General features: G+C 35.2%; 1 protein-coding gene across 1 annotated transcript; it reads right to left on the bottom strand.

Annotated features, from left to right (window-relative positions):
• Window positions 1–4,887: 4,887 nt before the first annotated feature.
• Window positions 4,888–6,187, bottom strand: LOC145292802 (eukaryotic translation initiation factor 3 subunit E-like). Its single transcript, XM_080138842.1, is given in 3 exon segments — window positions 4,888–5,144; window positions 5,147–6,085; window positions 6,088–6,187. Coding segments are annotated over 3 exon segments (1,272 nt in total). The 5' UTR covers window positions 6,164–6,187.
• Between the last annotated feature and the right edge of the window lie 9,325 nt (window positions 6,188–15,512).

Here is a 15,512-nt window from a genome sequence, read left to right on the forward strand (position 1 = left end):
TCTCGGTTCGAAAAATATGAAATAGCAAATGAATATCTGGCATCGGGTAAGATGCCCCATTACTAACTTGAACCCGCGCTCGTGCGTGTGTGTGTCTGTGCGTGTGTGTGTAAGAGAGAGAGTGAGAGAAAGAGAGAGAGAGAGAGAGAGAGAGAGAGAGAGAGAGATGTGAAAAAAAAACCAAAAAGAAAAACAAATTAAAAAATCATAAATAATTAAAAAGGAAAACTTTACCAGTTCTGATCTAGTTTGATTTTTTTTAATAAATACTCTCATCTAATTTTGAGACATTTTTTTTCAAACAGAAAAAGGGTAAAATACACAAATTGTTTCCGTTTTTAATCCTCGTTCCTAGTTTTATGTTATTTCCTGGTATGAACTTATTTACGGTAGCAATGCTGACCTGTAATTTTATAGTTAAACCAAACTGCTCACTATAAAATGACACTGTGTGTAAGTTTGTGTATGTAAACAAAACTCACTTTCAGAATAGATGTAAAAAAAAAAAAATATATCTAAGGGCAGTAACTCTAAATATTTTTTATATGAATTACTGCCCTTTGTTTGAAAGCCATGATAAGCCGTAAAAATACACGGATCAAAGTGTAGTATCTGTTCTTCAGATGCTGCACTTCCATTTCTTGTTCTCTTTCGGTGGAGGAGAAATCCCTCACGACTGAGACAATTTTTATTTTTGTACCTTTTCTCCACGTTAAAAAACGACCCTGGTGTCTAACTCTGTCCCGTGGGGAGGCATAGTAAATAGGTACAATCATGTAAAAAAATAATGATTTTGATCACATTAATTTTTTTTATTTAATAAAAAATAACAGAAAGCATCCTTTTATATATGTTATAAAATATTCAGTAAAATTCAATAATAAAGTAAAAAAAATAACGGCGCTGTTTTACACAAGGTCACTGTGCAGAGAGAGACAACTCCATTTTACTAAGACATACGTTCATTTTTTCATCTCAATTTAGGACGCTACTAATAATGATATTTTTTATAAAATAAAAAAATAAAAAAACGCTGCGACATGAAAAATAATTCCTCTACAATTATTGTTGCATTTTCACTTGTTTGTAATGTAGTCGAAAAAACAAAACAAAAAAAACCCTGTAACATGAAAACAAAGACGATTCTCTTAATAGTCGCGTAAAGACTACATTTTATAGGTACTGGTCGCGATTAGAGTTCCCTGCCGAACACCCTAAAAAAACACTGACTTATCCCCACGCATGAGCGAAGGACATGTTTTAGTTGCCATAGTAACTAAACGATCATGAATTTTTATCGACTTTGTTTTACTGTTTATGAATATTGTACCTATTTACTATGCCTCCCCACGGGACAGAGTTAGACACCAGGATTACTTTTATCGACTTTTTTTTTCTTTTTTAAATAGCATTTTCTTTTTTAAATGACTACGTTTTACTGTTTATGTCTCACTTTTATCGACTTTTCTTTTCTTTTTTAATAGCATTTTCTTAAAATGAATATTAAAATAATTTCCCAACTTTTTTCATTTCTATGTGTTTTTAGTTTTGTGTGTTGAATAAAACTTATTTTTCATTACAACAATAGTTATCGACCCCGGTTCTTTGGCTGACAAACGACATCTGTCGGCGGTTCTTGAAACTAAATTACATGCATTCGCTTCATGTTACTGACATGCAGAAGTGCCAATGGTGCCATAGGTGTTATTGTAAATTAACACTCTTAGCTAATTCCGTAAAATGAGATTCTACTTTTTTAGGCGAATTTGCACCCTCCCCATGTTAAGAATGGCTTTTTAAATAATAACGTTATTTCAACACGGATCAATAAGTGCACTAGTACCACAAAATGGTGATAGAATAATAAATTTACTTACCACAAAATGGTGATAGAATAATAAATTTACTTACGTTTAATCAATGTTATTTTCGCGCCATTCATTCACTTTTATCGACTTTTTTCTTTTTTTTTTAAAATAGCATTTTCTTTTTTAAATGACTACGTTTTACTGTTTATGTCTCACTTTTATCGACTTTTTCTTTTTTAATAGCATTTTCTTAAAAGGAATATTAAAATAATTTCCCACTTGTACAAACATTTTTACATTCGCATATAAACAACTATTTTTTTAAATTTTTAACTTTTTTCATTTAATGAATAAAATAAATCATTTATCATTACAATGTGTTTTTAGTTTTGCGTGTTGAATGACACTTTTTTTTTTCATTACAACAATGATGAAACAAATATTCCGGCTTGCGGTAAGGAAGGGTTACGCATGCCTGGAAGGAATTGGTTCCTGTTCATTTACTTCGATTACAACACAAGACAACTTTATTTTCCAAAATGTTTACAGAGCTAACCTAATGGACCAAGGATTTTGAATCCGCATATCAGTTCCTTAAGGAAAGGAAGATAGCTGCTTCAAAAATGAACTGCATTGTATGTCAGCGAGAGATGACAGTCATTAACTACCGGGGAACGAGAAGATTCCGTTGCAAAACGCACAAAACCCAAACAGCAAGCCTAACCAACGGGTCATATCTGAAACGGTCAAAATTGACTTTCTGAGATTTTATCAGAGTGGTATACTCATGGGCATAACTATTGTGGTAATGAAAAAAAAAAGTTTCATTCAACACACAAAACTAAAAACACATAGAAATGAAAAAAGTTGGGAAATTATTTTAATATTCATTTTAAGAAAATGCTATTAAAAAAGAAAAGAAAAGTCGATAAAAGTGAGACATAAACAGTAAAACAGTAAAAATAAAAGTCGATAAAAGTGATTAAAAGAGAGATATTATTAATAAATGTGTAGTAATGTCTTTTATTTCAATATTCATAAACATTAAAACAAAGTCGATAAAAATTCATGATCGTTTAGTTACTATGGCAACTAAAACATGTCCTTTGCTCATGCGTGGGGATAAGTCAGTGTTTTTTTAGGGTGTTCGGCAGGGAACTCTAATCGCGACCAGTACCCATTTTATATTATTAATGTTATCAACTTTTCTTTTTTTTTCTTTTTTTTTGTACATAGGCGTCGTCACTTATCAAGGCCGATAGACCACTCAAGGATAAGGGTTGTATAATGTCGGGGGTTCCCGTCTCGCGGGTATCAAACAATACGAAAGAATAACAACGCAGGCATTAACATGTTAACAACAGCTCGGTCGCAGTCAGACTGACGGCCAAAACATAATTTATTGAAGAGCGCACATAACTAAGGGTAGATAAATCATAGAGTTATGTCCCTTGATTGGGGACATCACATCCCTCCCCATCTTGGTGGGACAACTTGTCTTATTTTAATTTTTTTTTTGTTTACTAATTTTTTATTTTTATTATTTCTTTTTATTTATTTATTTATCTTACATTATGAAGTCTTTGAATCTGGCTGGGGGCAGTCTTTTCCAAGATGGATTTCGTCTCGGTAACTGGTCAGCTATTTGTGTTTCGGGTATTTCCAGGTCTTTTGGGGGTGTGTGGATTGTACTCACTTTCCCAGTCGGAATCAGAGTCAGGGTTTTCGTTCCTAGGTGTTATGCGTTTTAGCAAAGAAGAGTTTCTAGTCATTTTGTGATTTCCTCTCTGCACCGTTATCATACTTCCCTTCATTTTTGTAATGGTATATGTTTTAGAATTGTATGGTGTTGACAGTTTGTTTTGTCTCTTCTGTCTGATCAAAACCATATCACCCAGGCTGAGAGTTGTTGTTTTTGCCTTTCTATCAGCGTACCCCTTCATCTTCTCTTTTCCTTTGGAGTCATTTTCTTTTATTCTTTTATGTATCGGCCCTGTTACTGGGCTTTCGATACCATTTGGTATGCCGATGTTCATTTTTTGGCCCGTACAAGCTTCAACTGGTGATATTTTAGTGGTGGTATGGGGGGGGGCTCTATATTGCCTTAGGAAATGTGGTAACTGGGTCTTCCAGTTGTGGCCTTCCACCGTGGCTGCAAGAATGTATTTTTTTAAGGTGCGCATAAAATGCTCTACTTCACCATTTGCCTCCGGCCATAGAGGTGTAATGCGTCTATGTTTGAAACCTGCTTGTGCCGCTAAGTCTTTAAAGTCTTGTCCTTGAAATGGTGGATAGTTATCAGATTTTAGAATGGTTGGATATCCTTGTCTAGCAAAGATCATATTCAAACGGGGAATAACTGTACACGCAGCTATTGAGTGTATTACCTCCACCTCAGGGAATCGGCTGTAATCGTCGATTATGACTAACACATAGTCACCTGATGGGAACGGACCTGCAAAATCGACTGAGATTTCAGTCCATGGTGCAACTGGTAGTAGTGAGGAGTGTATGGGTTCGCGGCTCATGTGCCTTGGGTCTGAGGCTTGGCAGGGAATGCATCCGTGTATTGTTTCCTCCACCAGTCTATCGATTCCTGGGAACCATACTTTTTCCCTTATCAGTTGTTTGGTTTTGACCATGCCCTGGTGAGATTGATGGGCTAAATCGACGGATCTCTTTCTCAATTTTGAGGGGATTACAAGCGGATGTCCTCGAAGGACGAGACCATTGTGTGTTGAAATTTCATCCTTGAATAGGGAAAAACTTGACAGCTGGGGTTCATTCCATCGTCCATCTTTAACAGCACCCTTGACCTTTTGTAACTGGGGGTCCTGTACTGTGGCTTGTTTGACTTCCTCAAGAGTTAAAGATTTTGGTATTATATTCTTAGCTATATACCTTATGTAGGCTTCTGCTACATTGTTTTTAGATGGTATGTGTTGTGGGTAACGACTCAGATAGTCCACAGGGTTTTGGCCATCTTTCCCGGGACGGTATACCAGGTTGTACTGGTAGGGCATGAGGCGAAGACGCCAGGGTTAAATCTTTGTTGTTATCGGTTTGAGACTTTTCACAATTACAATTTCTTCTGGATGTTCACTGCGAGCATATAAGAGCGAGAATCCAAGTTCTTGGTCTTCTCAATTACCTGCTGATAAGGAGAGATGGCCTTGGTTCCCATGACAACATGGCCAAGTTTGGAGTCAATCTTTGCATCCAGATGGGCATTACGGATCAAGTTGACAATCCAGTGTTCAGCTTCATCGGGAGTCATGTTCAGCTTTTCGGCCAGCATGTTGATACTGATGCACTCGTGGATACGGCAGAAGGTCTAAAAATGAGCAGTCGTGCATTCTCAATGAAATCATCTAAACAGACAGTCAAGAAGAAATCATTAATAAGCACAGTTTCACATTATCGGAGTTTCTGCTGCGCTCCATCAAAATCAAACTTTACATATAGACATTCCACAAATTCTGTGATTGAGTCTCTGAAAGTGTAGGATTCTTGTTGGATGACTTTGACCAAGTCTTTCAGTACCTGTCGTCGCTGGTTTTTATTGGTAATAACAGCTGTTGTTAAATATCTCAAAATATGAGGGCAGACCGTCTGGATAGCATTCAGCTAGTTGTCCTGGTAAAGAAACAAGTCGATGATGAGATCGCGGCCTTTCGGATGATTGAAATAAACAAATAATGACCAGTGGACGAACCAGGCCCTTTGCTGGAGCGATTGCAAAGCAGAGTTGAAAGCCGCATTGCTATCAATGAACTCGCGAAGCCGGTTCAAGTCATCAAGTGCCGCATCCCAGTTTTGCATTAGGATTTCCGAGGCCAGTTTCCCCCAGAGTGTACTCATGTACAACTTGTCGTTAGAAGGCAAAAGAGTGCGCACAAAATACAGATACTGTGCCGTGCCCGAATAATTACCGCACTCATATTGAAACTTAGCGTAATTGTATAATGTCTGTACCATGTTATCGCTAACTTGGTGCTCAGTATGTAGGTATTCCATGAGCTGGACTCCATCTCTGGCATTTTCGATTTGCTTTAAAATATCATCTTCCTCCATCAGATTCGTTATCTTCTCGGTCTGTTCTTGGAGTTTCTTCAGTTGACCAACGACGTCTATTCTTTTCTGGCGGAGAGTGTTAGGGACATCTTGGTTAGGGTATAGGCTCCTATGTACATCCATAGCAAAGTCCACCATGTTTGTGTTGCTGAGCAAGTCTAATTTTCCTCGTAACATTTCTTTTTCATCGTAAACTTCTTTGATAAGAATTCTAATAGTGGAAAGACCAGATGCTGGTCTAAATATTGGCCCATTCGGGTCGTCAAGTCAAAGTTCGCCATATTGGTTACGAGTAATGGCGGCGAAAAGGGAAGAACCGCGCAGGATCAAAAATTCGTCGCAGCTTTTTTTTTTTTTCGTGCGTGTGTGTGTGTGTGTGTGTGTGTGTGTGTGTGTGTAAAACAGCGCCAATAATACAAAATGCAATCTTTACGTGACTATTAAGAGGATCGTTTTTGTTTTCAGGTCACAGTTCTTTTTTCGACTATATTACAAAAAAATGAAAATGCAACGATAATTGTAGAGTGATTATTTTTTTTTTTATGTCGCACTCTTAGTAAAATGGAGTTGTCTCTCTCTTCCCAGTAACCTTGTGTAAAACAGCGGCGTTTTATTAATGTTATCAACTTTGCTAGATTAAAATAAAAATTCGTCGCGTTTTTTTTTAATGGCTTGATTTAATAAATAAAAAAAAAATATCGCTATTAGTAGGGTCCTAAATTATGAGATGAAAAAAATGAAAGTATCTCTTAGTAAAATTGAGTTGTCTCCCTCTGCACATTAACCTCGTGTAAAACAACGCCGCTTGACCTTTCTTTTTTTATCTTTCAAAGACAATACAAAATTAGACGTAAGTATGACAAAATAATTATGATCAACCGCTTTTAAAAAACTATAGTTCTGTTTATTGTGTACGTTTATTCTCATAGAATAGCCGAATACAAAAAAATAAATAAATAAAAATAATAATAAAAATGAAAACCTTTTTAAATCGTAAATTCGAAAGAGGTTATCTCCCTTACATCATAGTCATTAAATAATATAACCTTAAAAAAGAATGCTAGTGTATTTACTTAGACAAAATGGTATGGTATAGCTGATGTATAAACTACAGAATATTGCATACTTGTGTGGTTTCAGAAAAAAGAAGGCAAAGGTAAAGAAATATTTTCTTTGGGGGTGGGGGCGTTAAACTGTGTCATACACACAGGCTGGTCCCCTTATGCTAAATAACCGTCTACTTACTTTTAATAAAAAAGAAAATGTTAATACAAACTGGTGCAACTTCAGTTTATGTTGATAAGGTGTGATTTCTATTGAGATGTTAAAAAAATATTTTGAACGCATTTAGACAACAACCTAATGTTCATGATATGACACAAAAAAAAAACAAGTATAGAATTTAAATAATTAATTTATTGTTTTTAATTAAAAAAAATGCTTATTTTGATTAATGAATTGACCAAAATAGTATATATTATAAACAATAAAAGAATGCTTTAATATTTTCTTTTCAAAAAATATTTTTCTTTTATAAATATAAAACAAACATTATCGCCATTCCTTTTTTATGCAAAGGAGTCACCACTTATCAAGGCCCAAAGATTACTCGAGGAATTGGGTTGATAAATGTAAGGTGTTAGTTTAGTAATTGTAAATAATGTAGATAGGGTAGGATTTGGATTATTTCAGGAGACGGCTTAAAAAGAATTTGTTTACATTGGACTTGAAGGCTACAATATTTTAATCGGCTAAGAAGCAAGCCAATGGACAGAGTTTCACATTATTTTTCTTTTGCAAAGGAGTCAAAACTTATCAAGGCATAGGGACCACTCGAGGATAAGGGTTAATAAGTGTACAATGGAACAATGTTGTAGTAATTGTTAGTTGTGGAAATTTGGTAAAACATAAACGATCTGTTATCTTGCTTATGTTTTCTGTTCTGACTATGGGTTGATGTTTATACAATTCGTGAAGAGTTGTATTTATTTACATAGGAATCAGCAGTTATCAAGGCTCAGAGATCACTCGAGGATAAGGTTTAAGAGTGTACAGTAGTCAATTGGACAATGTAGTAATTGTTAGTAATGGAAGTTCAGTAAATTTGTTAACTTAAGTGGAACGGCCCATCAAGAACTTGTTTACGTTGGACTTGAAGATAATCAGATTGTAGTCTGCTATAAAGCATGAAACCGGAAGAAAGTTCCACAGGCGTGCACTTCTAAGACATGTAATCTATGTTTAGGTTTAGGTTTAGGCACAGATAAAGAGTGGGGGTAATTATTAATTGTGTTTTCAGCTGGACGAGTGTTTTTTGTGAAATTTTGGCGATGGGGGACCATAAATTAAAGTTCATGAAAATGACGATAAAGCAGAGACAAATTCGCAACATCTCTTCTGGGAGATAGAGGTTGCAGGGAAGAGAAAAGGACAACTTACCCAGGCATAAATTATATGAGTTATTCTTTGAAGTCTTCTTTAATTTGCTGCATGTAATTCATTTGATATGTGTTTTGTTGCTTTTTATGAATTACCCATGCATGAATTATAAACTCTTTCGAACTATATAACTAGACCGACAGATGCTGACTTTCAATGTGGCTTACGTTTTTCTGACGTACTCGGAAGTCAAGCTTCTTTGCAAAGAAACTAAAAAAGAAAACCAATTTTGCAGAAAATACTTAAGTCAGCTGCATAGCGACTGGCAGTAAGATTAATTTTTATTGAAGTATTATATTCATCAGTAAAATTAAACAAGATTATTAAAAGTTGAAGAAATTCGTTCTAAAATAAAATTAAAAAAAATTAAATCTGACAACCTTATTTAAATTGAACTGAATGAATAATTTTAAACTTTGAAATTTATCAGCCAACATTTTTAATCAGGAAATATGAAAGTTTAAGAACCCAAAAGAAACCAAAACGTACCGTACAAAATCCCTTAAAAAATAAACTGTTTATAAAAAGCAACCAGACACATATTGAATGAATTGCATGCAGCAAATCAAGGAGAACGCCGAAAGGAATAACTCATATAATTTTAAAATATAATGATAAACAAAAAGGGGCAAAAATGAAAAATTAACAGAAAATAAACACATCACAAATTCACAGAAAAGGGTAGGTATGTTTAAACACTAACAAAAAAGTTGAAGCGTTTACACAAATAAAAAAGAAAAAAATAACAAGAAAAAGAAAACAAGCAGCAAGTAGAACTGACAAAAAAGGTTCGACTTTACCAACTTTTAATATTTCAGTTTCTTTGTGTAAACGTAGAAATACCGAATTAACTGAATATGCGCAACAGAATTTGGATGAAACTAACCGATGATATTACTAAAGAAACGCAGACATTAACACTTGAGCTACGATGGTATTTTTACACACGTTGCCTACGATGGGTGTGAAGTTTTTTTTTACATCACATAAAATCAAGTCTAGAGTCTTTGAAAAATAATTTTTTATCAAAAAACAATGCAAACATTCAAACATAAGTTTCAGTTATTGATTAGGGCAAAGAAGAATTCCATAATTCCATTGTTGTAGTTGTTTGTAATAGAAAACTAGGTGTTAGAAATTAACAGCCAGCGTAGCTTAAGTTGTAAACGATTGGCGATAACATCATACAAGGTTCAAAATGCTCATAAACGCCACTCTAATCACATGTACACGCTAGACATAGATCGACGCCATTTTCGATGTATTCGATCTCGGCCTACCCCAACCAATGCAGGAAGAGCAATAATCGGGCAGAAAGAGAAAATTCACCAACCAGTGACTATCGACACAAAGTGGAAAAGATATGAACAGACGAAATGAACTCTTCCGAACTATATGAGTAGACTGAGAAGTACTGACTCTCGGTGGGGTCCGTGTACGACGAAAGTACACGAGAGTCGAGATCCAGTCCAACAAAAACTGAACCATTTCGATGACCTTTTCTGCTTTTGGACTAATGCAAATGTACTAGGTAGCCCTTGGAAGTCCACCCTCCCAGGCCGATCCTCTCAACTTTCAGAAGAAGCAAATTTATTGCTTGTAGTCTGAGGCGCCTTTACCAAAAAATACCAACGGGGCTTTTCAGACTTATTTTTGCAAGTCCAGAGTTCTCCCATTCTTTCTCACCTTCCGACTCTGTGTTACATCCTCTCGCACTGAAACAGAGAAAGAAAGAGAGAGAGAGAGAGAGAGAGAGAGAGGGAAGGGGGAAGGGGGAAGGGGTAAATGCTGTGGCCTGTGTTACTTCCTAGTATACACAGGCGGCAAACAGAAAATCCGCATTGAACTTTTTCAAAAACTGAAAATTAAAGCTAAATTTAATGCAACTGCTCAAACAAACTATAACTCATTTGATTCGCCTTTTATTCATCTATAATTTTACCTGTTCATATTTGACTTTGATTGAAATATTCTAGTATTCACGTTAATTTAAAAAAATAACTTCATATTGAGAAGGCAAAAAGAAAGTCTGCACAATGGAAACTGTATGTAACTTTAGGACAAATGCAACACAAATACAACAGGAACACAATGGACTAGTTAATATTTAGTAGCATAGCCGTTCTGCAATTTTACGGCCTGCAATCTTTGAGGAATTCCTTGAATTAGACTGCAGCAATACTCCAGGAATGGGCATCCAACTTTTCTTTCATTTTTTCCAAAGTTCTTCCAAATTTAAAATTTTATCATTGCGTAGCTGTTACTTGATGTAATGCCATACGTTTTCGAGAGGATTGAGGTCTTCAGATTGTGCAGACTAATCCAAATACGGAATATCATGCCCTTCCAGGAACCTCTTGACATTGTCATTTGTGTGAATGGGAGCATTATCCTGCATGAAGATGAGATTATCATCCAATTCCGACCAAAGTGGGGTGGAAAATACTTAGTCAACATATTAATGTACTTAATTATTCGACCTTGCAAGCGAACTATAGACCCTCGACCATTGGTAATAATAATGCCCAACACCAAAACTGAACCTCCACCACCTTGCAGCGGTGAAACTGAGCACCTAGGATAACATTCTTTGTCTTTCCTCCGACGGACGTACTGCCTACCATCACTGACTAGCCTATTGGAATTGCTTTCGTCTCTAAAAAACTCTTTTGGCCAATAGGAAGGGTCATGATCTTCATTGCATCTGACGAAGTCCAGACGGCGATTTCTGTTCTTTACAGAAATCATTGCGTCTTGCAACATATCCTTGCAAATTAAGTTCCTTTAATCTGTTCTTGACAGTAGAAAGAGAGCACTTTTTAACAAGATTGCACTGTTGTTGGATTTGGGGAGCCGTTTCAAATCTGTTTGTTAGACTTCAGATCTTGATAGAATTGTCTTCTCTGTTAGAAGTAACTCTAGTACGACCAGATTTAGGGGCATCACGAACACCGCCGGTGTTTTGGTGCTTTTGCACAGTTTTTCGTACCGTTTTCTCGTCACATTTCAATCTGCGGCCGATTTATCGATTGGATAAACCAGAAAAGTGAAGATTAATGAGCTTCTGACGATCACTGAGAGAAAGTCGTGGCATATGGACTAAACGATACGTTGTATAACCTGGAACAACAACAATTATTATTAGAGATGCTTTGTTGCCTGTTGGTGGATATTTTAAACTGATTTAGGGGCGATAAGTAAAGCTAGTTTTAAGCGAATTTATTGCTGTGAACTTTCTTTTTGCCTCCTCAACTTGAAGTTATGTTGTTGTTTTTTAAATTGACGTGAATAATAGAATATTTCAATTAAAAGTCAAATATGTACAGGTAAAATTATAAAATTATAAATTCAAGTGCAGACTTTCTTTTTGCCGGCACTGTATGTAAGTCAAGGTTCCGGTTTCGACAATCAGTTCAGTAGAAACTAGGCAATTTAAATGGAATTTTTGCTGTCGAACTAATGCAAATTTTCTGGGTAGCCCCAGGAGATCAAACCTCCTAGGTCTTGCCTACCAGACTTTCGGAAGAGAAATTATATTGCTTGAGGTCTAATGCGCCCTCGCTAGAGAATTCCGACGATACTACTCAGACTTATTTTGCAGGGCCAGAGTGGTCCTCCTCTTGGGGTCCTGGCTCGGTTTCCCACATTTCAACCTTGTGTCAAATCCCCTTGTGGCGAGAGAGATGTAGTACCCCATCTTGGTGTTTCGTGCTACGATTGTTGCTCTTTGTATTTTCGGTTAGGTTCATTGACCTATCTAAACCATATCTGTATCCATATCTTCCTTAGTGACTCTTTTAGGCGACAGCAAAAACGTTGTAAAAGTAAATAGATTAAAAATATGAATGTTATTGTAGGAATAATATAAGCGACTATCTGCCAATCTTACTGATTCTTCATTCCACTTAATGTTCGTTAAATTGATATCTGCTCATCTGTTATTCCAGCCATCGTTAATACAAAATAAGGAATTTATAGTAGCTAATCAGAAAGCTTTTGACATGAACAAAACATGTAGTTATAGGGAGCCATCCTTGCTTAGTTTGAAAATATTGAGCACCTCATGTACTATATCGAGACTGAAATACAAAATAGCTGTGGCACAAATGACGTGTTATATGGAAAATTCTTCCAACTGAAGTGAGTTGTGGCAGCAACGCCAGATTCAAGATTCTTTTGACTTCCTGTAATAATGATTATCTTAAAAGAAAATGTCCAGAAGAACCATTTTAAAAATCGAGGAAAATATTACGTACAATTTCGGAAAGCAGGTAGTGTTATAATATAAATCTCACCTGCCTCGTTAAATGTATGTGCGTATGTATGCATATACGCCTAAAACTTTCGACATAGGCGACAAATGTTCACGATATTGGTATAATCTTTAAGCTTGGCCCCTCGGACGACAAATATCGAAAAAATTGGCTAAAAACATTATTGACTTCGCCCTAAACTGGCCACTTTTCTACATGGAGGGGTCGCTTTTTTCGTTGATATTTTCGGAAGTCATCTCCACTTTTCGATTGACTAACCTTAATTTAAACCATTCGTCACTTCCGGTTTGGCGATAAGCGATAAAAGCAAAGGCGTAACATTTATATATATATATATATATATATATATATATATATATATATATATATATATATATATATATATATATACGTTCTTTTAATCCTTCGCAGTACGGGCTCGAGCTTGCCTTCCTACTACCACTTTCTTTCATTTTTTTTTTTTTTTGCTCAACACACACCTCCAAACACCTGGGCAACTCCGGACACCCAGGCTAGTTGGTATATAGAGCACTGCCAGGGGATGCTATGTTATCTGAACGATTATTATTATGATTATTATTATGATCGTTTTTAATGTTTAGAAATATGTATCAAGACGAAATATGTTTAAGGATGAAAATATGGTGGAAATGTATCAGAAATGTTAACGTAGAACAAACAAAAATGTTAGAACGTAAACAATGGAAATATGTTTTTATTGATAGCATCAGGTGATCTTAATATTACACGAGTTAATGGCGTAACAGGATAGATTGGTTATATACGTAATCAGGTTATTTAGAGCTTCGAGTCATACTGGAAAAGTCGGACAAGTTAACGGGAAATTACCGTCCCGCGTTTTGGAAGCTGGGAAAAACACGACTTTATCATAATGTAGACAATTAGAACATCTTACAGTTCCGATGGGAAGTCAAGAATAAACTTATCATTCAAACACTACCGTGTTCGGATATATGATTAAGTGTCAGTTTTAGTCATTTAATAATTGCTTGAAACCTTCACCGCTCAATCATTTTTCGACCAAATTGCAAACAATTATTACAGTTTATAGAGCACTTTCTCAACTATCTTGTGAAAATGAATGTAAATTTTCGTTCAGGAAAACAAAAGTTATGATGAATTTACTGGTGTTCAAAATCGTAAAAATTCGTATGGAGAAGAGCGGCGTTTTTTTATGACTGGTTTCCATAGTAACCACGTCACGTCAGCGACTACTGTTGCTACCAATTCACTGCTCTCGCGAAAAGCGAAGTAGCAAGTGAAACAAAAAGAATGAAAGCATGAAAAGGAGGTAATTTAGAGGGATTTAATGAACGACGAGTTCCGTACATCGTTATAACATATTTGTTTGTTATGTTTAGAATTTTCCATTACACCAAATTGAGCCACAGCAACGCGTGGCAAGGTACAGCTAGTATATATATATATATATATATATATATATATATATTATGACAATATATGCATATATAATGTATATATACAACAAATGTATATATAATATATATATATTCACATATTTATGTATATATATAACGTATATAGATGATATATATATATATAAGTATATATATATATGTATATATATACATATATATATATATGTATCTATACATATATATATATGATATATATATATACATATATATGTGCATATAATGTACATATACATATATATATACCCATATGTATAATATATATATATACCCATATGTATAATATATATATATATATATATATATATATATATATATATATATATATACTTCGTGTCTAATTATTAACGAGATAACATTTTTTTGCTAGTTTTAGAAACTTACTGGTCGTTTCGTATCAAAGGTTTGGCCACGTTGGCAATGCTTAGCTATGCGTACTGTGCAATTTTCGTACTATTCCGCGCAATGTAAATACCTTACCATAGTAATTACTGAATCCACGGTATTTGAGATGTGTCAAATTATTAACAAGGCAGTATGTTTCATCAATAAAATGTATCGTAAAGGTTGTTTGAGTAGTTCTGAAATGAGTATTTTTATAGAACAGCTAGCAAAAGGTATAACTACGCTAGAAATATCGAAATGATAGAAAGTTACCATCAAACTCTAAAGACCTTTGCCAAGGACCCTCCAAGTAGGTAGGAGAGCTGATTAATGTAAATCTAGAGTTGTTTCACGCGGTTCTTTACTCCAAATTAAACGTGAAGTTGTTAAGAATCATGGGCAGACAAGTTGAGATGTCTTTGACCAAGTTGGATTGAAGAATATCTAAAAGAAAAAGTACTCGATGTCGCCTTCTGAAAGAATTAACAAAGTCTGTTAAGCCTATGGTAAACCTCTTGGAAAGGAACATCACATACAAAACCGATTGAAAGTGCGTGTCACTCTTGATAGCTTCTCAGAAGGAGCACTTTGAACGATGACTGAAGAAGCAAAGGTTGACGTTCAGAAAAACAATTATTTTTATGCAGGATTATGCTCTCTTGCATGAAGCAAACAAAAACAAAGAGTATTTGCAACAACTAGGGTTTTCTGGGCTACGGAAAATGGGTGGCCTGCGAATTCACAAGATTTTAACCCAATTGAGAACCTATGGAGTATTATGAAGCGACACCTCTATTCAAGCGGACGCCAATTAAACAACAAAGATGATGTGTGATGCTCTCCAAGAGGTATCGTATGAAATAAACGTTGGCGAAATCACAAATTTGACTAATTATGTGGACGAACATCTTTTACAAGTCATTCATAAAAAAGGATTGCATATCCCTTACTAATTATGTCAACGTAGAAATTGCTATGTAGTTATTATGTTTTAAGGATTTTTCCTAGTTCATGTCATGTTTGAAAATTATTTCAATAAACAAGTTATGGATATATTGTGTTTTTTTTCTAAACCT

The sequence above is a fragment of the Euprymna scolopes genome, chromosome 14 (assembly GCF_053919585.1).
Source record: "Euprymna scolopes isolate OS-2025 chromosome 14, ASM5391958v1, whole genome shotgun sequence".
Taxonomy (NCBI): Eukaryota; Metazoa; Mollusca; class Cephalopoda; order Sepiida; family Sepiolidae; genus Euprymna; species Euprymna scolopes.